General features: G+C 29.4%; 1 protein-coding gene across 3 annotated transcripts; it reads right to left on the bottom strand.

Annotated features, from left to right (window-relative positions):
- Positions 1 to 15,492: 15,492 nt before the first annotated feature.
- On the bottom strand, positions 15,493 to 19,619 carry LOC140840290 (zinc finger CCCH domain-containing protein 53-like). 3 transcript variants are annotated; one of them, XM_073207584.1, is made up of 9 exons: positions 18,520 to 19,619; positions 17,921 to 18,037; positions 17,655 to 17,834; positions 17,482 to 17,573; positions 17,139 to 17,402; positions 16,860 to 17,010; positions 16,516 to 16,566; positions 16,341 to 16,419; positions 15,493 to 16,167 (listed from the first exon to the last, which is right to left on the bottom strand). In XM_073207584.1, exons 1-8 carry the CDS (start codon positions 19,485 to 19,487, stop codon positions 16,386 to 16,388), a joined length of 1,857 nt encoding a protein of 618 aa, XP_073063685.1. In that variant the 5' UTR covers positions 19,488 to 19,619; the 3' UTR covers positions 15,493 to 16,167; positions 16,341 to 16,385. The 3 variants fall into 3 exon arrangements, with proteins under 3 accessions (XP_073063685.1, XP_073063684.1, XP_073063683.1); XM_073207583.1 differs by having other exon boundaries at positions 15,494 to 16,167; positions 16,516 to 16,719; positions 18,598 to 19,618; XM_073207582.1 differs by having other exon boundaries at positions 15,495 to 16,167; positions 16,516 to 16,719; positions 18,520 to 19,618.
- Positions 19,620 to 25,575: the final 5,956 nt, after the last annotated feature.

The raw sequence follows: 25,575 nt of genomic DNA, 5'->3' as shown, positions 1-25,575 counted from the left end.
CAGCAAAATATTCTAGAGTATCGATGAAAACAAATTCATATCCAAAGAGGTCAAAGCATTGTATGAATACAAGACTCTTGCCTCAGTTTATATTAGATTACTCAGCTTTCCAAAAAATTCAGGATTACCTAAGTGGATTAAGGATATGTTCATGAAACATGACAAATAAATACTATTTATCCAGATGAGGCATTGTGGAGCTATACTTTTTTTCAGTACAGCACCAGAACCAGCCGAAAAAGGCTCACACGGAGCATTTCATTTTATCAAGCTAAGGAAACCATATACAGATATTCAAAAATTTATCAAAGATTCTCCAATAGAATAAACACCCCTTGTTGCTTTATCAACTGATGATGAAATCACCACCAAAAGAGCATGTGATCAATGAGTTTGTCTAATCGAGATTAACAAAGTCAAGTTTCCATTTAAGTTTTTTCATAATTCGGTAAATTGATCTTTCCTGTTAAACAATATGACGGGAAAAACAAGTAGTTTTGCAAAATAAGTATTTGAAAAGAAAAGAGATCTTTTTGTTGAATAGCAAGTTGTCGGTGAGCAAAGAAACTCGTCGAAAATTCTGTAACATGGCTCATGTGGGAAGATGGTCAGAAAACATCTACATAGAATGCCCGAACCAAAAGATCTAGAATTCAGGAAAGATTTTCGATCAAGATCTGACTAAAAGCATGATGCAGAGATAAGTTCAAGTGGTGAAGAACAACACAAAAAACAATTTACTCAGGGTCCAAAGAGAAGCGGAAGATTCTCCGACAAAGATAAAGTAAACGTGATCCAACACTCAACCACCCATAAAGATACGCGACCAATTGTTGAAGGGACCACCACTATTAAGATATTGTCGGCCACAACTGAAAAAATAATTTATAAAATTTGAAGTTCGTATTTCAAATCCACCAAGACTTATATAAATACCAAGACAGAAGGAAGATGACGACATCATTCAATCACTTCATTTTCTTTCAAATAAATTGTAATATTCCATTTCTAAATTTATGTGTTGTATTCCGGTTATTAGAAGTAGCTAAACAAGTTCCTTGTCATATACAGGAGATTAACATATAAATGAATAAAAAAATTAAGGCTTATGGCTCTTTCATATATTATTTTTCTTTTGTATGAATTAAAATCAATTCAATATGCGAACAAACATTTGAGCTTAATTATCAAGCATGATTTTTCTTTTGTATGAATTAAAAGCAATCCAATCTGCGAACAAGCAATTTGAGCTTAATTATCAAGCATATATAAACTCACTAATGCTCCTATTATTGTGTTACCTTCCAACTGCTCTCCAAATCCAATGCGTCATCAAGAGGTTGCTGCAAGCATTATTCTTAAATATACATATAGTGAGAAGTTTTTATATTCATATATATGTATATATATTAGATTAAATGGAGAACATCAATTATCTATCATCTATTTAACCATCAATATGGGTTATGGGTTGAGTTCGTCATATTGTCCCGACCAACCAAACAATTTAAGTGGATTGTGTTGAAATTTTATCAACTTTTTTAAAAGTGGGCCTAAACAGGCCAACCCATGCAAGTCGCGTGCCTAGGCTGGCCAAACCGCAGTGGCTCGGGTTGTTCTGCATGTTGAGCCGAAAAAAACAAAAAAAATAGATATATATGTATTTTATAGTGAATTTTTGTGAATTTATTTTCGCTAACATTTATAAGTGTGAAATCAAAAATTAAAATTTTCATTAAAATTTTCTATAAATCTTTATTTAAACGATTGGTTTCATTGAATTGTATAGATTTTTTTAATTTTTTTTGGATAGGTTGGCCTGCAGGCTGCCCACAATTTATCTTGAATCGGGCTGTGTTAAGATTTCTGAACCCATCATCCAGACGGCGAGGCCCACCAGATTGGCAGACTTTTGGTTTGACAGAACTAATCATCCATCTAAAATCCATTAATATATCAATAATATAATTGTTATTATTCCTATTATTATTTTAGCAACAATATTTGACAAAATTTACATCACAAGCAACTCAAGTTGAGTTCTTCAGCATCATATTATCTTATTTGGCGTCATTTATATTCATGCACACAGGGACGGATCCAGGAATAGAAGTTGGGGGGAGGGGGCTTGAACTCAATATGATAAGTTATATATTATTAAAAAAATTTACATTATATCGTTCAACGAAGTTGTGCTCTACGAGATTTTAAAACATAAAATTCATCAATAATAGAATTTACATCAATATGTTTAGGTAAATCTCGTTCAATATAGAGTGTCAAACAATCGGCAAGAAAGTCATCCTCCATTTAATTGCGAAGTGTCGTCTTCACATGCTTCATTGCTGAAAAAGCCCGCTCAGTAGTGGCAGTAAACACAGGTAATGTCAAAACAAGATTAATGTTCCATTTTGAAAAAGTTCAAGTTATAATCCTAAACAAGAATAAAATAATTATTAAACAAATAAACAAGTAATAGTCAATCAACAACTCAACAACAAACAATCAAGAAACCACAAATCACGCACAGAGAAGCTATAAAAAACAAAATAAAAAATGTATAGCCGATTCTTACCTGGATTGTTGCCTTGCCGATGAGCAATTCGATTTCTTCGGGAGTCCGCAATTCTATTTTGTCGCTAAAGGGCTTGGGACTAGGGAGAGAAATTTTGTAGAATTGAGGTGGGGCGGATCAAAGGATATGGGATGAATTTGGTCTCATCCTTGTAAATGGACGGGACTTGATTGGACTAAGACATTGATGTACGACGGTTTTTGAAACAACCGTCGTTATCAGCAACGGTCGACTGTTTGAATTAAAACCGTCGCCGATCCAGATCGGCGACGGTTTTACTAAAACCGTCGCAAATATTAGCAACAGTTTCTGAAAAACCGTCGCTAAAAAAAAGTGGGCTGGCCTACAGCCCAATACAGCCCATGCATAAATCCGTCTCTGCATGCACATGCATAAGCATATATATATATACACTTTGAATTTTCAAATGCCATGCATTAGAAACGTAGTTACATAATTGTTGATAAGTGACCTCTAAATAAGTTTATGTCGATCACCTCTCAAGAATAAAGATATTTACAAGCTCTTTTGAGATCAATATTCGTGTTGTGTCGTTCATCGACATGGGTGCAGGGACGTCCACCCGCTCAAATATGTACTTATAGGATAAATACATTGAACTACCATCACCCTAAATTCTCTAAATAGTTAACACTACTTAAGTAGAGAATTTATTCTTACAATTGTGCACCTTTAATCCGCATTACTCGATACATCATTGTGCTCTATTTGATAAGCATTGCCATAAGTGGCGCAAGTGGAGCCACATTCGTTGACACCCGGGCTCCCGGGTGAGCCCCCGGGTGTCTCAATTTCTTCTAACAAAAATTATATGTAAATTTTGTATAATTTTGAAATAATTTGGTATCAGCTCGGGTTGATCAATTTAAAATATTAAAATATTCTAAAATTTAAAATTCTAGTATGGGTAGAATCATATTCTTGGCTCCACCATCAATTGCAACTTGTTATACGACTACTCTATGAGAGTCACTAGGTAGAAAATTCAATGTCAAGTGGATATCCCGAGGAATATTGGAACAAAGTAGGATGTATGGTTTAACGAAAATGGTTTCTAGTTATATGCAAATTTGATGTAATACCATAAAATTTTTGAGGTGTTTAATCAAATTTAAGTAAGATATTTGAACAGTAAATAATAATGATGATGAAGATGATAATAATAAATATAATAAATAAATAAAATATTTATTCTAGCAAAGAAATGAAATAAATAAAAACTCTTTTAATGATAGTAATAATTTAATTAGATGAAATAAATTTTTTTATTCTACAGATAAAATTTAATAAATTTATATTGAATGCTATAAACACATAAAATATATTCTAAAATAATATAAGTTTAATAAAAAGAAGTAAATAAAAATAATGGAATTTTATATAAAATTAAAAGAAATTCAAAAAAATACTATAATATAATAAATAAAATAAAATATTGAATAAAAATGTGTTTTAAAATGAAAGAAAATAAGAATGAAATATGTAAAATTTGAGATTAGTGTCAAAACTTAACAAAATAAAACCAAGACAATTGTCTAAGTTTAGAGTGGGTCTCATGTGAGACCGTCTCAAGGATCATAATCTGTGAGACGGGTCAACCCTACCCATATTCACAATAGAAAGTAATACTATTAGCATAAAAAGTAATACTTTTTAATGGGTGACCCAAATAAGAGATCTGTCTCACAAATATGACTCGTGAGACCGTCTCACATAAGTTTTTGTCCTAAGTTTAATGACTCATCTTCTAAATCCTTTCATTCCGACTTCCGAAGTTTGTTTTCATCAGAAAAGTTGCTGGAAATTTGTGAGTTTTAGGGAGAGAGATTAGAAAAGAGTTGTCCAAATATTCCCCATTTTTTTACATAAAACTCATTCCTATCCAGGAACCATCATGTATAGGTGGTGTAACAAAATCATAAATCAATAAATCAAGAACACGAAGAACCGTTTCTGAAAAAATTTCAAAAATTGTGTTTCAGGTAGCTACTTCAATATAGTTTTTCTCTTTATTCTTTTATGGCTTTCACTTTGTTTTTAAAATAAAACTTGTTCAAAATATTTTATAGTTCACACACATGTCAACCGATCATCCCCACATCAGCTGGAAGTACTATTTTTGATCGTCTGAAACGAGCTTGACATCATTATAGTTTTTCAAAATCTGCTATAATCGGTTTTGAATTTCGAAAATTGTTAAACATAAGAGTTGTAGATCGTCCACAAATACTCGTTCAAAAAAACTCAACTGTGCGTGACTGCTAGAGCAGCCACACCCGCCGCTGAACTGGCACGTACATTACATGCACTGGCCAGAAGCCGAATTTTATTTTTTATTTTATCCATTATTGACATAATTTGGTAATATGTTGAAGTTTCGTAAATTTCAGACATGTCTTTGATTTAATATGGATTTATCATGTTTTAACAAAAACTATACATAACAAATTTTGTACAAAAATGAATTTCAAATATTCCAACATCTATTCCTGATCATACCCGGTCTAAAATTACTTGAATTATATGTATAGGAAATTATCTTGGCTTAAGCTCATCAAACTGGCGAAATAGTAAGATAAAAAGGTGATGTTTTTTCTACCGTGAGGTTTCAATCGTTTGGTTTATTACCAGTTTTTCTCCAATTATGGTTCTTTTGGCATATGTCTTGGAATTTACCGTAATATTCATCACTACCTATATATTCAAATATACTGCATCATATTGTGCATTTATCATTTTATTGATCATACTGTACTTCATATTGAATTTCTGGATTTATCGATTCTTGAATGGTTACATATCAACTATTAATGACTGAATAACTGGAGTCATGGACAATGGTCTATGTACCATATTGCTAGCCACTGGACAACACGTATTCGGCCAAAAAATGTGAGTTCAATGAACAACGAGTTTAAAATCTAGTATATGGTTCATCTGAACAACCTGATTTTGGTCCGAAAATGTGAGTTCACTTTAACTCATAAATTATCGATTATACGGATCCTACTTGAGTACGTGGGAAAAATTGTTATACCGAATGTTAGTGGAGCCACCTATTTAGTCCATTATATTGGCTTCAAAATCTGAACAATCATTGCATTTCCCTTAATAAGGTTTTTCTATAACGATATGTTACTGTATGCATGTCATCTCATATCAAATTATTGCACCGCTATATTATAATTTGATTTGTTAACTATACATAAACTAAATTTATTCTCTCACTAAGTATCAAAATACTTAATTTCTATTTTATTTTTTCTATTGAAAATTCTAGATACGTATATAAGGACTCCAAATAAGATGTAAATTGAGAATATAGAAATGTTGACTTAGAAAGATCGTGAATTTTCTGTTGAATTTGTATTTTTTTTGTTTTGTAAAGTCGAGGATTATACATGATTCAGCTACTATAATTTAAAGTGATAATGATGATATTATGATTCAGGAGGCCACATGGGATACGGTACTTTGGAACATACACGTAATTATTTGGTTCTCGAAGGATTAATGGCAAAGATCCAATCAGAACATATGAGCTAAAAGTATCTTAATACATGTTAACTGACATTGAAGATTCTTACTAGAACTATTAGATTGTGTCTAAGGGATCGTGATGCGATGTTGCTAATAGCAATCATGATTTAGTGGGTCAATGAGTTTGGTCATTGAGCCCAGAAAATAATTTAACTCTAAACTCACACATAGTTATGATCCAACGACTAGCATATATCTCAACTATTGAATGTCACAAAATGCTAGTTGTGATATACCGAACAAGATAATTACATTCAGGAAGTTAAATTTAATGAATAGAAACTTAATATGATCAGGTATTCGAACTCGTCGTAGTGGTTATGAGTTAATTTTAAATTACACGAAAAATCGAGATGAATTTCTATTTAGGGTAAGTTTCATATTCATAATAATGAGCCATTGGGCTCGTCATAAAAATTAATTTGATTTTTTAATGGATTATGATTTGAAGACGTAAAATTTTCATATCTATTTCAATAGGACCATAAATTAAATAAAATATTTCATAAAATTTTTACTACCTTATTAAAAGGTTTAAAATAAAAACCTGCTCGTCATAAAATAAATCAAATTTTATGGATTTTGAATTAGTAGTATTATAATGTTTTATGAATTCTTTTTGAAGTTTCCTAAAATCTTAAATGTGTGATTTAAGGATTTTTTTGGAAAATAAAATACTAATACTAACTAGTATAAATACATATACTGACCAAAGTGAAGAACGGACTTGAAAACAATTATTCTTGAAAATTCTCTTTAGCTTGTCTAGAAAGTTAATCAAAATTTTGGCTGTTTCAATTTTTGGGAGAAATTTTTTTGTCACAAAATCTCGATATTTGTGCCTTGAGTAAACACGATTCTTGTTCGTATAAAACCAAATGGCTTTAGTGTCATCTATCGCGTGGTACATATATTCGATCGGTATATCAAATATTGATACTATTAATGATAAAATCTATAGTTGGGATCTGACTAAGAGAAGTCTGGAGAAGTATTGACGAAAGTTTGTGCATTAGATTCTATTTGTGCATTTAATTATACATTTTTCATTTATGAATCAAAGACAATTGGTCGTCTCTAGAATTGAAATATCTAAATGTTTGATAAATTTAAAGCTTAATGAATGACAATTAAACAAAAATATATATATAACTCGAAACATGTTGTTCGATGAGCTAGGGGAGACACTGAGATGCCTGGAAGAGCCGCCTTAATGCCCCATACGTGGCTTGGAACAATCCAGGCATGCACCTAAGTGCCTCCCTCGTGTACTGGATTTTTTTCCAGGGACTTGGGGAGGAGCCTAAAGATGCCTAAGCACCCCTCTATGCTCTGAAATTTTCCAGGGCCGCAAGGGAGGCATCTGGGTATATGGCTGCGCTGTTTATCAAGAGCTGTAAGTGTTCGTGGATTTTTGTCACCAAAAGTTGTCTTTTGGTCATATGTTCTTATGACTCAAATAGCAATTCATATGAATGAATTAAAATAATGAGAGAAAACATAACATCTTTAAGATATAAAAAAAAATGAACATTTCATTTTGAACTTTTTATTCTTTCTTCTCAAAATAGAGTTTGTTTCATTTTCTAGTTATGGAACTTGTGAACTGTATTACTACTATAAGAAGTTGGAAGTTTTATATTGGGAGGCGATTGTTATATCCCGTAAGCACTATGTGCGAGACAAATTTATTTTAAGAACATATAGTTTCTCTTATTTCGACTTCAAATTTACTAACATAATTTTGTGAGTCTTGTTATCATCAAGTTCTTAAATCTTGTTATCAATCCCATTGCAGAATTCTACAACTTGCTGTTCCGATGGTAGATCATTCTTAAAGTTGCTTTACTATTACTCGCAAGGGTGAAGTCGAGGGGCAAAAACCACACGTGTACTTAAAAAGGCTAAGTATGTGACATTATGCTCAGTAAATATTAAATTGTATAAAACCAATGCTTAAAAAACGTAAAGTGTGGTGAAATATTGACATCTAGCATCAATTTCAAGATTAAGTGCAATTGTGTGAGTTTAGGAATTTTTTTTAAAATTTTAATATAAGACAAATTAAACACTAGATAAAATGATAAAAAAAATTAAGATTAAATACATAAATTTAGTTCCCAGGAACATCAAAGTTTTAAAATTACGTTAAATAATATTTTTATAATGAAATAAAAGTGTGGTGATTATCAATTAGCGAGCTATATTTTAAAATAAAATACTGTTGATATTTTTTTCAATATTTATATATTTTCATTAAAAAAATAAATGAAAACTTGCATATTAATGTTCAAATTAAAATGCGTAATATATATCAAATATATTTTAGTTTAAATAAGCTTATATATAAGGAAGTTTTTTTAAATATATATATATAAAAAAAAAAGATGGACATTTATTCAGTAATAACGCCAAGTACACGTTCATGGAATCTATGATTCTTTTCTCCGAATGAAGCAGACCGTTGTGGTGTCAACTACTCATGTTGACATGTTGTGCACCTAAGTTTTAACTATTCTTTATACACAATTTTAATTTTAAAACTTACACTCATCTGAATCCATAATGTTATTATTATTTATTACTGAGATTTTTAAGACAAGAATAAAGACAATGAAGCACACGAGTCATAGTGCTTTTGAGCAATGCTTTTAAAATCGGATCGGACTGGTCTGTTTGACTGGTTCGACCATAAACAAGTCATAAGTTTGCTCCGAAGCAATCTTATAAACTGTTTTTACGGTCAAATCGGTACCTATTTATTATTTAATTTTAGTTTTTTTATTTTCTTTTTAAAAAATCCTTTTATATTTAAACTTAATTTTTTGTTATATATATATATTATATGATAATTTGGATTTGAAATTTATTAAAAATATTATTTTAGTAATATTAGACATTGTTTTGATTTATTTATTTTAAAAAAATATAGATATAATTAAATTTATTATATATGTATTGTTTAGATTTTAAACTTGGATAAATATTTATTATAATTATTATACAAGATTAATATTTTTAATTTAAAATATATTATATTATATTATTATTTTATATAATCTAACGATATCGTCAGTTCAATCGATCCGACCAATTGAACTATTTTTTAAAGTTGCCGATTTAATCACCGATCTGATTATGAAAATATTGCTTGTACTAATGTTATTATATAATACCAAGAGAAAGCATGCCCAAACATGATAGTGTTTATTCTTGCCTTTAAAAACTGTCACAAGCTCCGATCTTTCATTTTAAATCTTATAATAGTTTAATCATAAGTGGAATCACATGGAAATTAATGAGATAATTTTGCTGTCCAAACATCACAAATTTGAATATAAAGTTTGTGTAGCTGTAGCAGATTCAAAAACCAAATGGCAAGCACCTTGATATTTATTTTAACTAGTAGAAAAGTATGTATGTTGCATGTGAATAACGAACTTAAGTACACTATGGATATTGACTCTAAATTTGCAAATGAATGTAGACACATATTTTTTTCACAAACTATTCAATAATAAATATTATTTCACAACTAATTTATCGTTATAAACAACCATAATTTAGTTTCTTCAATCCTTTTCTTGTATGATTTTCGAATCTTTCAGCATCTTTTTATTTTATGATTCCTGCTTCGTTCTTCGATTAAATTCAGCAATTATATCATCACATCTATTTTCATGTTTCTTTTTTGTTGTCGGATTTGATTTTAATTAATCTCTTTGATGTTTGCGTGTTTTTTCATATGGTCTTCTTATTTTGTTAATTTGAGTTGGTCACGTCGGGTTTAACCTCAGTTTATTTTTATTTTTTTTTAAGTCTCACTCGGTTTTTTCACATATTATATTAGATCGATTTTTTATTAGAAACATAAATAAGTGTATGAACTAATTGTTAATGAGAAACACCAGCATTTTGAAGTATAATGGATAGAAAAAATGGAAAAAAAAAAATGGAGTGATTAATATAGATATGATGTATATATATTAATTTTAAAATTATTGATATAATTATTTGATATAAAAATTAGGAGAAAATACATGAAAATTCAAGACCATATAATATTTTATAACAAAACTCTATTGGAGTAAGGGATATAGATATAAATTTTATTAGGGAGGCAAAAAAAATTCAAAATAATTCATCATCGGAAAAGTCTAAAATATAACCGTATTTTCTTCCTTTAAAAAAATTAATGGAACACCTCCTAATCTTTAGGTACAAATATTAATACTTCAAAATTTACTAAATATTTTTTTAGATTTAAGTCATAATAATAAAAATATGCATACATTCACATAATTCAAAAAACTAATTTAGAATATATATATATATATATATATATATATATATATATATATATATATATATATATATAAAAAACAACATTTTGAGTAATGTCAAATATTACAAAACCAATTAAGCTACTATCACTACATTTTAATTAATTTTGCTGTATTTATAAGTCTATAATAGTTAAAATTACTCTGAGAAATATAAAAACACTTTTAAAGTAGTGAATAATGTTAAATATTACAAAAATAATTAAGAATTGATAGAGAAAAATGATGAGAGATTTCAAAATTTTCAATTATAATTTAGAATTTATGATTCATTGTTTGAAAAAATAAAATTAAATAATTTATTTTATTTACTGAAACATTTTTTCAATTAAATATTTTTTGAATACAAACCACAACGTGCAATATGCGCCGCGGAAAGGTAATGCACGCTGCGACGTATGCTGTAAAGTTGAAAGCCGTCTTAAGTTTAACACTATTGACGGCGTGCGATTTACGCTGCAGTTTAGTTTAATAACGGCGTGCAGAGTATGCTATTGATAGTTAAACTATTGGCAGCGTATATATGTACGCTGTTAATACAACTTTCTGCAGCGTGCACATGTACGCCGTTAATAGTCATAAAACAAAAAAATATTAGCGACGGTTTTACGCAGACCGTAGCGACGGTCTTAAAATTTAGCGACGGTGTTATAATTTAGCGACAGTTCCAAAACCGTCGCTAAAGTTTGCGTAAATTTAAAAAAAATTACTTTATAATTTAATACATTTTTATAAAAATACAATACAACTATAACAATAATACTCATGATCTTAATTAACAATTAAAAAATTAACCAAAAATCGAAACAAAAACAGGTATTTAAATCGAAACTAAAATAATGTAAATAGAGAAAAATTTTAAGTGTTGTGAAGAAAAATGGAACGGAGATCGGGAATAAATAAAGAATTTACGATTTTTTAGCGACAATTTTTTAATAAAACGGTCGCCGATGTAAGTCTATGAGCGACAGTTAGTTGTTGACCGTCGTTGATTTAAATCGGCGACGGTTAGTCTAAACCGTCGCTAAATGTGGCCTTAAATTGGCGACGGTTTCCAAGAAACCGTCGCAAAATGTGACCTTAAAATCGTCGCAACTTTAACATTAGCGACGGTTTTACTAAAGCCATCGCTATGTTAAAATTCGAACTCATTTTCCGTGGCGTGCTTGTAATATGCATACCGTGAATAATATTATTGACGGCGTACGATTAATGTACGTCGTGAATGTCTGAACACGATTTTTTTAAAAAAAATGATTTACTTTTTGCAGTACACATAAACTTGCACGCCGTTAATAATAATATTAACGGCGTGCCTTTATTGTGCGCTGTCGTTTATATAGTTTATTAACAGCACACATAAATGCAAGCTGCGGATATTACTATCCGCAACATGCTTTTAATGCACGCCGTTCATAATAATATCCGCATCGTGCTTTTAATGCACGCCGTTCATAGTACCAAGTTACTATCCGCACCGTGCTTTTAATGCACGCCGTCCATAGTAATATCTGCAGCGTGCTTTTAATGCACGCTGTTAATAGTATCAAGTACAACATTATTAACGGCGCACATGTGGGTGCACGCCGTGAAAAGTAGTATTCGTAGCGTGCGTTTAATTCACGCTGTTGATGACGTGCTGCGGAAAATCATTTTTCTTGTAGTGCCAGCATTTTGAAGTATAATGGATAGAAAAAATGGAAAAAAATGGAGTGATTAATATAGATATGATGTATATATATTAATTTTAAAATTATTGATATAATTATTTTATATAAAAATTAGGAGAAAATACATGAAAATTAAAGACCATATAATATTTTATAAAAAACCTCTATTGGAGTAAGGGATATAGATATAAATTTTATTAGGAAGGTAAAAAAAAATTCAAAATAATTCATCATCGGAAAAGTCCAAAATATAACCGTATTTTCTTCCTTTAAAAAAATTAATGGAACACCTCTTAATCTTTAGGTACAAATATTAATACTTCAAAATTTACTAAATATTTTTTTAGATTTAAGTCATAATATAATAAAAATATGCATACATTCACATAATTCAAAAACTAATTTAGAATATATGTAATCATTATATATATATATATATATATATATATATATATATATATATATATATATATATATATATATATAACAACATTTTGAGTATCACTACATTTTAATTAATTTTGATGTATTTATAAGTTTATAATAGTTAAAATTACCCTGAGAAATATAAAAACACTTTTAAAGTAGTGAATAATGTTAAATATTACAAAAATAATTAAGAATTGATAGAGAAAAATGATGAGAGAATGTTCACGTGTGATGCAGACTAATAATAAAAAACATAATCACAATATTTAAATAATGTTTAAAATCGTTGAATAACATTTTGTTTATGAGAATTTATGAATCTAAATAATCAAAACACAATAGTTAAATACATCATGACCATAAATCATATATATATATATATATATATATATATATATATATATATATATTCATTTATTCATATGACATTTTTCAATATTATAATAACGGTTCTCTAAAATTAACAAATATATTTTTGATTCAAATATAATTCACAAGAAAAATAATAAAAATAAAAATAACAGAATAGTTGATTTTACCAAAACCAAAACCACAATGTATTTAAATGGAATATACTTAGATAAACAATTGTCAAATGAAATTCCCTTCATTGACTAAATTATCGTAATTATGTTAAAATAAAATCACTAATCTTATTGAGTTAAATATCAATTGTGATTTTGCTAACTTTTAACCCCTTGTAGATTTTGTTTAATTTTCTCTGTTTTTTTTTAAAATTACATATTACATATGGTTAATTTTATATCAGAATGGATAATAAATTTCACGTGAAATAAAATTTTAAAATAATATCATTCAAATATATATGTGAGTAAAACACATATATAAATAAAATAACACAAAAAATTTTATCAGACGGTCTCACGAGTCAATTTTGTGAGACAAATATCCTATTTGGGTCATTCATTAAAAATATTATTTTTTTGCCAAAAGTATTACTTATTATTGTAAATATGACAAAGTTAATTCGTCTCACGGATAGTTTTTCTTAAGACCGTCTCATAAGAAACCGACAAATAAAATATTATGTAATACCCATTTAAAAATATCATATATAAAAAATTTAATACCTAACAAATGCTAATAAACTATCACTATAATTCATATTTATTATAAAGATTATCTTGGTTAAAAAATTATAAAGATTATTCCATAAATTTAATTCAAAAATATAAAGTAATTTCAATTATATTTAATTTCTCATTGAATAAAGTTGAAATAAATCAAACTAATCAAATTAAATTAGAAATAAAATATTAGAAAAATTTGCAAATTTGCATATATAATCTACATATTCTCAATGTCTATTTTTATTTTTTTTATTGGAAAAGTACCATAAAAAATGACATTTACTGACATGTTTTAATCACACTTGTAGAAAAGTGTAAGCTTGATATATATATATATATATATATATATATATATATATATATATATATATATATATATATATATATATATACTCAGACAATAATTAAATATCACAATATAATAAATTAAATAAAATAAAGTATCATATTAAAGTCTTTTGTAATATTTGTCTTTTATTTAAGGTCAAATAATGTTATAAATTATTTGATAAAATTGAGGTTGAAAATGAGATAACCTTATTTCATTATTATGTTGAGGAGAGCTCAAAATAACTATCAAAACAAATCATTGGAAACTAATACAATCTCATAATTTTCTGAAAATGATAAGTATATTATATAGATTAACAGAACCGCAAAAACCGGTTAAGAAAAAGAAATGGATTCAAAACACTTATCATCGATTAATTAAACTAATTAAATCAAAGAAACCAACGTAGAGTCAAATAATTAAGTTAATAAAACTCATAAAAGGAGGAAAATATATAATCACTAAAATAAAATTTAACCCTAAAAGATCCAATGCATTAAAAAAATTAATGTAATAAAAATAAATAAATATACACTAATATATAGTTTGGATGAGGGGAACTCAAAATAACCAACAAATAAATTCTTAGAGAACGAGATGTAATCTTCAAATTTTGTGACAAGTGTCAAATATATTTTAATTAACCAAACTCTGAAAAAAAAACAAGAAGAGCCATGTAGAATCACAAGACGGGAAAAATTAGGAATAAGTTCAATGTATTCATTGAAAATTACTGCATATATATATATATATATATATATATATATATATATATATATATATAATTCAGAAGAGGAGAACAAAAAATGACTATTAAAATTAATCTTTCAAGAGTACTATAATCTCATAATTTTGTGAAAATGATAGGTATATTATATAAATTAATCGAACCATAAAAAAATTTAAGAAAAAGAAATGATAACGAAACACGAACTATGATAAATTAAATTAATTAAATCAAGAAAACCAACGTAACATTAAATAATTAAGTAAAAAAAATAGATAATCACTAAAATAAAATAAAATCTAAAAAAATCCAATGTATTAAACAAATTAATATAATAAAACTAAAATAAATATAGACTAATATATAGTTTAGATGAGAGGAGTGATATATTTATAATAACCATAAAAAATAAAAGAGATATAAATGTAATCTCCAAATTTTGTGAAAAGTATTTTAGTAATTCATAATTGGAAGTTATATATTTATATGTAGGTAGATTAAATAACCGGAATCTGGGAAAAAACCAGAAGCTATGTAGAACCACAAGAGGAGAAGTATGAATAAATTCATGGCTTCGATGAATATTAATTCTCATATATTAATAATTAGTCATTAATTATTTAAGATAAAATAAAAAAATTACAAGTTAACCCATATAAAAAAAAACAACTTGCTAAATAAATAAATAAACGACAAACATCAAAATTCAGAAGTTGTATATGCAAGTAGATGTTAGATGTGATGACAGTGAAAGAGAAAGGAGCGTGTGTATTGGCAGACTGAAACCCATTTTCATAATTTCATTGAAATTGTGTCAGCTGTCCCATGTGAATCAGTGGCCCTCCTCAACTTCATGTCTTACTCGAAAAGAAAATAACTCACTAAATCAGACAAAAGAGTCCCATAAAGTAGCCTTTAATCATATCATACTTTCCAAAAAAATCTGCATCCATTTTTTACTTTTCCTTCTCAGTAATGACTTGGCTTTATGCCATGATTTCGACTCATGATGACAAGGCTGTAAAGCATTGCTGAACAATTTTGATACATCCATGGTTCAACTCAATATCTTACACTTAACTGATTCAACTAACAATAAGGCATGGGCAGCATGTATATAAGATAAAGTTGCCTTCTTTGATAGTAATTAGTTACTATTACTGACTTTGTTTGATAATATTTATATATATGCAATGCTATAGCTGTATGTGGTCCAACACACAACTACAAAGTTAAGAGCGGGTACGAATCAACATAAAGAGACAGAGAGAGGCCCCACTCCAATAACTTTGTCCATCAAATGGTTGAAGTAGTATGGTATGTTGTCGATGACAATAATCTTGAGGAAATCTTCCTCGCAGATCCATCTTTTTCTTCTGTTTGGCTATACAGCTAGAGAACTTTTTACTTTCTTCCATATATGCTAGCTAATCGAACTTTCTGCATCAGCCAACATCAAAAGTGCAAGCATCAAAAGGAAGTATATGATGAACTATATTCACTAAAACAAGCTATGACGATCCAACGTTAATTATTCATGCTCAACTAACATACAACCAATTGGGCGTAACAAAATTAGCATTAACTTAATGAAAGGAGAGAAGTGATATTACCTAGTTACCTAATCCCTTCTTGCTAGCCACAAACAACTCTAGCACCTACATTTCAATGGCTTCTTGCCCCGAACAAAACCTGGTAGTCCATTCACATTACAAACCTAGTTTGTTTGAAATGGTGAAACTAGGGATCGATGAGCAACATAGAACGAGAAAAGAAAGAGTATAATACCTAGGCATTTGAAAGTAACACGACTTAAAAGAACCCATGCTGAGTGGAGAACTGATAGGCAGGAGAGGGATATCGTTAGAGAATGTATCAGCAACATGTAAGTTATTGCCACCTTCAGTAGAAGCATTAGATAAAATAGATTCACATTCCACAGATAATTTTGTCGGGGAGGAGAATAGTTTATCAGGAAGGATGTCATCCAAGCTGGTTTCATGGGAAACACAAGAAAATCCAAATCAAGATTTGATACCAACGGTTAGCACAATGCCTATGTCTGAGACATGTCTACTTTCTGATTCATGTATAATCATATTTGAAATTTCCCGTTAACAGAATTTGAATACCTTTCAGGAAGACCTGATTCATCTCCATATACATGTTCTTGCTTGTGGTCAATGTCAATTTTGTTGTCCGTAGAAGTTTCAATTTCCTCAAATACCAACTTTTCATCCTTAGCCGCAACATTTGTAGATTTAGCTAATAATTCTTGGACACCTTCAGTCAGTAGAAACAATGAAACTCAATCATAATTGGATTCAACCTTTAAGATTTAACCTTCAGAACCATCGACGGCAAGAAGATTTTAAGGCATTAACAAAATGCACAAATGTCTCCAAGCTAACCTTTTGAAACATCTGGATTGGTGTTATCAGAAAAACTGGAGAGATTTCGATTTGTTGACAACTGAGACTGCCTTGGAGAGCAATAAGGGTAACTGTTCGGGATTCTTGGCAGAAAGGGGTGGCTAAGGCGCTGGGTTTTCAGGTCCATCAGTCGAAGATTCATCAACCTTCTGCCTTGAAGTTCAATGGCATGCTGTAATTCAGCTTCGTGCTCCAATTTTCTCCTAAGCATCAACTCTTGTGCCCCAAATAATATTCTAGACCCTGCCAGAAAATACAAAGGAGATTCAGATTCAAAATACTCTGCTGGGCCAGAAAACAATGGCCAGTCATGAATCATTACCAAAGGGGATATCCAATTGTTCTCTATAATTTCCAGAAGGGCTTAAACAGACCGAATAATCCACTCCCTCAATGTGTTCACGGTGTGGCTTCCTGCAAATGGTTCAAATCGACAGCAATTTTTAGCAACAATGTCTGAAAAAACAAATAATAATGAATGGCGTGCCCCCTTACTTGTCAAAGATTTTTCCTTTCTCCTTGTAAGGTTTGACAAGAACACGAGAATCACATACAAAATGTGGGTTCCCTTTATCAAGTATAAGTTTAACAGTTTCCGGGTAGACAAATGCGACAAATCCGAACATCCGCTTCTGCTGACATGGGATCCTAACATCTTGCACTGGTCCAAAAGTACTTCAAACGAGGATAAAGTAAAGATAATCAAACCTCGTACTAACAAAAATTTAAAATAAATAGTCACTTAGCAGACACAAACTTACTTAAAATAACCAGAAACATCCTCTTCCTTAAATGTACTATCAGATGGAAACGTCAAGTAAATTTGCCGGGAGCTTGAACTCCCATCACAGTACAATCCCACAGGCGAAAAATCGTTCCTGAAATTTCGGCTATGATTAAATTAATGGAATGCACAGGCCATCATCAATGCAGTGACAGTGTATGTAATATCAGCCTCATGGATAGAACAAGATTTCTCATCGAACTTGTTCAAGTAAAAGGTTTCCAGATCCTTCAACATCTGAAATTTGATTACCAAAATTGGTATTATGCAAATGTTCTGCATTCCAAAACGGTAAGTCTTTTGAGGTGCACTATTATCAATAGTTCTCTTATAGTCGTTTGATGATGGTGGGGGGAATGGACCATAAAACACCACAATTCATGTAAAGTGTTTGCTCTATTATTGAAGATGCAAATATAGATGAAAAATGCTCAACATGAGGAAACAAACAAAGTAATATAAAACTAAGAAATCCCAGAATTTCTTTCAACATAAAAATGTCACGATTCTACACTACCAAAATGAGGGAGACTCTTAAAAAGGGTAAAAGAACTTGGTAATTCACCGAAAATTTACCTCTGATTTTCGTTCATAAGGGCCATGAACTTGTTATAAGAAAAAGGATGGTGACCTCCAAAAGCCATGAAACCGAACCTTTGCTGCTGAAGGGCCTGCAATGTCAACAACTCATCAAACTCTGAATTAATCTTTCTTGGAGATTCCACCTCAATTCCGTCACCATCACCAATATCACTATGCAAGAACTTGCAGGTAGTTCCGTTCTTGCAAAATCCTCTTGCAAAATACACGCACGGTCTCCACCCAAACCCACCGATACCACCTCCGTCCTCAAGATTGGAGAGAAAAGCAGCTTCATTTACCGAGCAACTCATCCTGTGAAATGGCTGGGAGTGAGGAGATGAAATGCAGTTCAAATCCTCGGAATAAGGGAAAACCAGAGAATCACTCTTCCCACTTAGACTCATTATTGGATCCCCCAAAGATTCATCAAAAAAAGGCAATTGATCTTGAACCTGAGGGTTCACCAAACCCCCACCACCACTCAACAACTCATCACCATAGTCATTATTACCATAAAAATTCAAACTTGGTGAACTTGAGCTCTTACTACCACTATCACTAGCCAGAGTAGTGTTAGAGCCATTGAGCAAAGCAGCATAGGAAATAGGCATGGGACTACTTCTAGGAAAAACTCCAGCAGGTGAAGAAGGGTTGCCAAACTGGAAGCCATTGTTGGGTATCAAGATTCGTGGTGAAGTTTGCGGAAATGTACAACTTGGCCGAATGGGGTTTGACAGAGACTCTAAAGGAATGGAAGAAGAGTTATTTGAAGGCAGCCTCAAGAAGGATTTTGCCTGCTTGATACAAGATGTCAGAAGGGCTTCGGGACCAAAGGCTAATCTTATCATCTCCTTCTCCCCTTGGTCTTGTAACAGTATATAACCCATGATTTTCGAAGCATTTTCCGGATCCAATGTTTGGATCCTTGACATCACTGCTTTTGTTGCCTCATAGGCATCCATGAACTCTGGTATTTTTCTAATGTGAACCTTTCTCAGTGGCAGCTTCAACTCTTTCCTCCCAGTCCCAGAAGAGAAACGGAGGAGAGAGTGATAAATTTGATCATGTTTGAGGTTCTGATGAGTTGGTGGGAATATTTGGAAAATTATTATTATTTTAAATAAAAATATGTGCTTCTTGATATTCATTTCTTGGAAATTATAATTAATTTTTCTGGGGTGTATTCAACCTGAGAAATTTATTGATTTTTAATGATTTTTGTAGATTTTAAAAATCTAGAGGTATTCAATCAAGACTTTTGCATACTCTATAGAAGTCTTGTGGTATTCAAAATAGACTTTCATGGAGTTTTAAAAAGTCAAGTGGTATTCAACATTGACTTTTATAAACTCTATAAAAGTCTACAGGTATTCAAATTTTTCATGGACTTTTAATAACTCCATGGAATTCATTGACATACAAACATTAAAGCCTAAGGTACAACTACAAATTGTAAAAAAATGTATTTGGTTCACCCCAAATATTTGAATGGATTTTTAAAACTTCTAACTCTCTCTATGTCGCTTCACATCACATATCTTCATATCTTCTCTCCTTTCATCTATTTCTATTACTATGTCAAATTTTCGAAGTGTATCTCTATATATATTTTCATCTTTCTTTTTCAAAATTTTCATTTTTTGGCTGATTGTTCATTTAATAATTTTTTATTTTAATAACACGGGGAAATTTTGAATTATAGAATTGATTTTGTGATTTTTAATTTATGATTTATACAAATTAATGTAATATTCAATAATAATAAAAGATGATCAAAAAAATGTTGTTTAATTCTTAATAATTGAATAGTTTCGTAACAACAATGATTTTTTAAATTCATTTTCGTATTTTTAATTAATATGTAAGCTATGATATTTTTATACAAAATTATATTCACACAATAATAAATAATATTAGTTTTACATTTATATTATCAATGTAAAAATAAGATTACATGTTAATCAATTGATGTATTTTAAAAAATTTACAAACATGCATATAAACCCACATATATACATGTAAGGATTAAACGATTTAACTTTTAAATAAGTAAATTTATTTATTAATATAAATATTAAAAAATATTTCAAATTGAATATGTTATGTCAATTAATTATTGGTTCAAAGAAATTAATAAAAAATCACATGTTATAGTTAAGTACAAAATTTATAAAATTCTATAAAAAAAAAAAAAATCTACAAAAGTCTATAAAAATCTTGCAAAAAAGTCTACATAAATTCACATAAATCTGTTTATAAATCTGTGAGATTCCATAAAAGTCAATAAAAATTTATCAAATCCATAAAAGTCTATCATTTAAAAAAGTCATTAAAAGTTATCAAAACTCTAAATTGAATACACCCCACTCTATAAAGAATCGTGGAAATTTAAAAAAAAAAAACTTGCTAGTTAAATGCAGCAATTCACTATCCACAAATAATATATATACACAAGTTAAATGCAGCAATTCATTTCTCGGCCATGTTTCAGTATTTTCTATCTTTCAATTCAATTCAATTCAATTCAATTCAATTGTGTATTGACCCATATTTTGCTATTAATAAATCTAATTGAGAATGGATGGGACTTGGGAACATTTCAATGTATTTATTGGTCAAAGATGAATGAAAATGGAGAAAGCGACGCTTTTACACAATTGGACAAAACAATGCTAAGTGGGGAGTGGCGTTTTACATCTCTCACAAGTGCCAACATTACCATTAATCATTTCCAATTAATAAAGGTATGGTGTACATGTAACATTTCCATCATTTGACATGTTTTGTGATTAACTTGGAATATCTTCTTTCTTATGATAGCCTTTACCTCGAATTTTTTTTAAAGTGGATCTCATTTGAGACCGTCTCACGGATCTTAATCTGTGAGACGGGTCAACCCTACCCATATTCACAATATAAAGTAATACTCTTAGCATAAAAATAATATTTTTTCATAGATGACTCAAATAAGATATTCATCTCATAAATATGACCCGTGAGACCGTCTCACACAAGTTTGTACCTTTTTTTAAGTTTTGTTTGATAATTTAGATAGCAAAATTTTTCATATTTGTTTTCTTAATAAAAAAATAACGATATATATTCGTTGCAGAGATTTGTTGACTTTTTTTTTTAAATAACAGACTTTTGTGAAGTGGATAGATCTCTACTAACTTTTACAGAATCTCACGGATTTTTATCAAAATTTCACATAATCTTGTAAATTTATTTTACATGGCCTTTATTGGTATTTGTAAACTTTTTTTATAAAATCAAAACTAACAATTTTGAACGTGAATAAATTTTTATTTATTTCAAATATTTCTCTCTCTCAATATGATATTTTATATATATTGATTTTATGAAAAACAATAAATAAGTCAGTACTAAATTTATTGCAGTTAAATTTCGATTATTCAATTCATAATATTTATTTAAATAATTAATATTTATTAAAAATACATAACAATAATTTTCAATCTTAATAAATAATCAAACTTAAAATTATTTCATTCATTTTAAATAATTTTTTTATAAAAAATATATCAATTTTGTTTTTGATAATATGTCAAACAAAAAAAAACAAGACAGTTATTTATATCGGAAAATAAATAATAAGTATATTAAAATATTTGTAATTATGGTAAATTTATAAAATTTTAATTATTTAATTTATTATAGTTATTCTTATATATTTGTATTAATAAACTTCTAAAATTATGTATTAATCACACACACACACACACACACACACACACACACATATATATATATATATATATATATATATATATATATGTATATATAAATTCATTCAAGTTAATGATATCATGTGCAAGAATTTTGAGTTATAATCAAAATAAAGATATAAATGATCTAAAATTATTAAAAAAAATTAAATATCAAATATTATATACACCCTAAAAAACAAAGGAGTTTGATATGTTTACCTTTTGTGATTTTTATTTAATTTTATTTTTGAACTAGGATAAATTATTATTAAGATAATTCAGAGTTAATTACATCCTAAATCATAGTAGAGGGCGATAAAGACCATTCTGTCCGATCAGTCATAGAAGCAGTGACCCTAACTAGAACATGAACAATCTCATTCGCTGGTTTATTTGCACAAGTAAAGCTACAGATTGGTAATCCGTAATTCTCGTGCTAAAATTTTGCAATGTTCTATTATTGCTCCAAACTAGTTAAGTCCGACGTTGATCCATTAAACGCATTTACTACCACTTTGGTGTCTGATTCAATGATCACTCGATGCATTCGTAAAGCTTTTAACCAGCTAAGAGCCTATCTAGTTCCCAGCACTTATGTTGTTGCTGAGTGTTGGTTACCCGAGAAGCTACCGTGCATAACAGCTTTTATAGAGCCTTGGGGATATCGAATGATGCCTCCATAATCTATGTAGTAAGAGTAAGTGTGAAGATCCAATATTGGCTTTGTATCAAGCTTGGAATTTAAAAGTTTGAATTCAATTCCAGTATAACTATAAGAAGCACAGCAATTAAGCCTTAATTCTAAAAAATTAAGTGCTTTTGACAAAGTAATCACTCCCTTGTGATAGCTTATATTTACTCACAAGTTTAAATCATATTCAGCCACAAAACACATTTTTTTTATATAGGGGATTGGATGAATTGTAATAGCCTAATAAATGACCATTCAGTCCAACCTTCAGCAACAATAAAACAGCAAAAATGAGGCATAAATTATAATACAACATATTTTTGAAAATTCAAAGAGCCACATTCAGTTGATTTGGGATAAGTTGTAACAACACTATGAACGAGGAATAATGATATTTAAATGGAGTATATAGCCATGGATGGAGGATCATTAATCATGAGAACGATAATTTACTCATCATATCAAAATTTGACATATTGGGCTTCCAAGCAAAATCACATAACAAATTTTTGGCGTCATTATCAGGGAGTGAATTTTATTTGATTTAGATCAATATTGTTACTAATTAGTCTTGATTTTAATTTGGAGTTAATTTTTTTAATATTTTTGGTTATATACTTATTTGCTATTTTTATCTCTGTTTGCATTTTATGCAAAGATCTCAAAGTCTTGGCTTGATAATATTTGACCCATAGATCGAAAGAACTGCTAGGAGATTAATAAAGATTAGGAAAAAAGAACCTAAGAAGATGGTTGATGACGTAGTGTGGTGCCCATGAAAGATCACTTCAAGCCAGTTGTCAACACTAATTATTCTGGTATAGCTCGTGGAACTATTAATACAAAAATTTTGAGTTGAAACCGATAGTGATCAATATGGTGCATCATAACCAGTTTAAAGGTTCAGCTTTTGTAGATCATCACCTTCATCTGAAAACTTTCTTGAAATTGCGGATATGATAAAAATTAATGGTATTTATGAATATAATGTTAGATTGCATTTGTTTTCATTTTATCTCAGGGATAAGCACAAAGTTTTGGCTAAATACTTTCCACATGCTAAGTCTGTCCAACTAAAAATTGAGATTAACACATTCAGATAGCATGAGTTCAAAAAGATTTATAAAGCATGAGAACACTTCAAGGATTTACTTAGGGGATGCTTGAACCAAAATTATATAAATTGGGTCCAAATTGAATTGTTCTATAATGTTTTAAATACACTTAAAGAGGATATAATTTGATGCGCCTATTAGAGGAACAATCAGAACGCCTGATCAAGAGTATGACATGTTGGAGCAGATGATAATAAATAGTTTTCAATGGCCTTCTGAGAGATCCTTAGCAAATAATCCTGTTGGAGTTTATGGGTTGGATTCTATCACGTTACTCGCTCATCAAGTATCTGAACTTACTAAACAGATATGAGTCGACCAGCCTCTGAAACAGCTGCACTACTTACCAAGGAAGAGCCTAATATCAAGGAAGCTCAATATGTCAATAACATAAATTATGACGACTATCGAGGTAACCATTTGCCTAATTATTATCACTTGCGCCAAATTTGGCGCATGGGTCTTTTTTTTATTTGTATTTATTATAAATATTTGTATTAAAAATTATAAATATTATTTAAATAATAGTATAATATTTATTTTATTATTTTAATAATTAGATATTTAATCATAAAAATTTAAAAATTTAATTGTTGATTGTTAAAATATTTATTTATTTATGTTAATTATTAATATTTAAAAATTAAATTAATTTATGTTATATAATTAAATTATAAACTTATATATTATTATTTAAATTTATTAATAATAAAACATTAGTCATAATTTAAATATATTAAATAAAATATAATAATTAATATATGTAAAATAAAATGAATATTTCGAGAATATTTTTTTTGGTATAAGATTTGAAGTAAATGTGTTGGAGATGAATGTTTTATTTAGTATAAAAATCACAATATTTTAATATAAAATTCACATCAAAATAGATTTTGTGATTATAGATGACCTCATAGCTTCGAGGCACCCAATAAATGGAAAAAATTGCACAGAGGAGTAGCTTAAGCGCCGAGTATCAAGCGCCTAAAGAAATATTCTGAAAAATAAAATTTCGAGAGGCGGGCTCTTAAACGCTGCATACCAAGCGCTTCAGCGCCCGACCAATTAAAGCCTGGTTCGAACATATCAGATTCGGAAACAATAATCAAGCCTCCATATTTTCCCTCGCAGCTCAAGCTTCATCATCCTCTCGTGAAATTTCTTTCATAATCATCTTCCCTCTCCACAAAATTTATCAACAAAGGTCGATTATAATCTAATCCACTCGGTTTCACGTTTGTACAAGAAGAATTGTGGCTAGGGTTCGAGAATTAAATTGGGGATTTTTTGTTAACTTTATCTCGTGAAATTTCTTTCATAATCATCTTCCGTCTCCACAAAATTTATCAACAAAGGTCGATTATAATCTAATCCACTCGGTTTCACGTTTGTACAAGAAGAATTGTGGCTAGGGTTCGAGAATTAAATTGGGGATTTTTTGTTAACTTTATCTGGAGTTTAGGGGCTCGATTTACATTTCTTCTACCACAAGATTTATAGTTTTCATCCTCCT

This window comes from Primulina eburnea, chromosome 8, assembly GCF_022965805.1.
Source record: "Primulina eburnea isolate SZY01 chromosome 8, ASM2296580v1, whole genome shotgun sequence".
NCBI classification, from domain to species: Eukaryota; Viridiplantae; Streptophyta; class Magnoliopsida; order Lamiales; family Gesneriaceae; genus Primulina; species Primulina eburnea.
Note: the sequence above shows the minus strand (reverse complement) of the source record. Positions and strands in the feature narration are given on the sequence as shown.

What these genes read in the sequence shown, in the direction of transcription:
- LOC140840290 (XM_073207582.1), bottom strand. Translation starts at nt 19,487, where the DNA reads ATGGATGCCTATGAGGCAACAAAAGCAGTGATGTCAAGGATCCAAACA. An exon ending in AAAGGAAAAATCTTTGACAA is followed by an intron (nt 17,574 to 17,654) that starts GTAAGGGGGCAC and finishes AACCATTTGCAG; the next exon opens with GAAGCCACACCGTGAACACA. An exon ending in GAATCAGGTCTTCCTGAAAG is followed by an intron (nt 16,720 to 16,859) that starts GTATTCAAATTC and finishes CCATGAAACCAG; the next exon opens with CTTGGATGACATCCTTCCTG.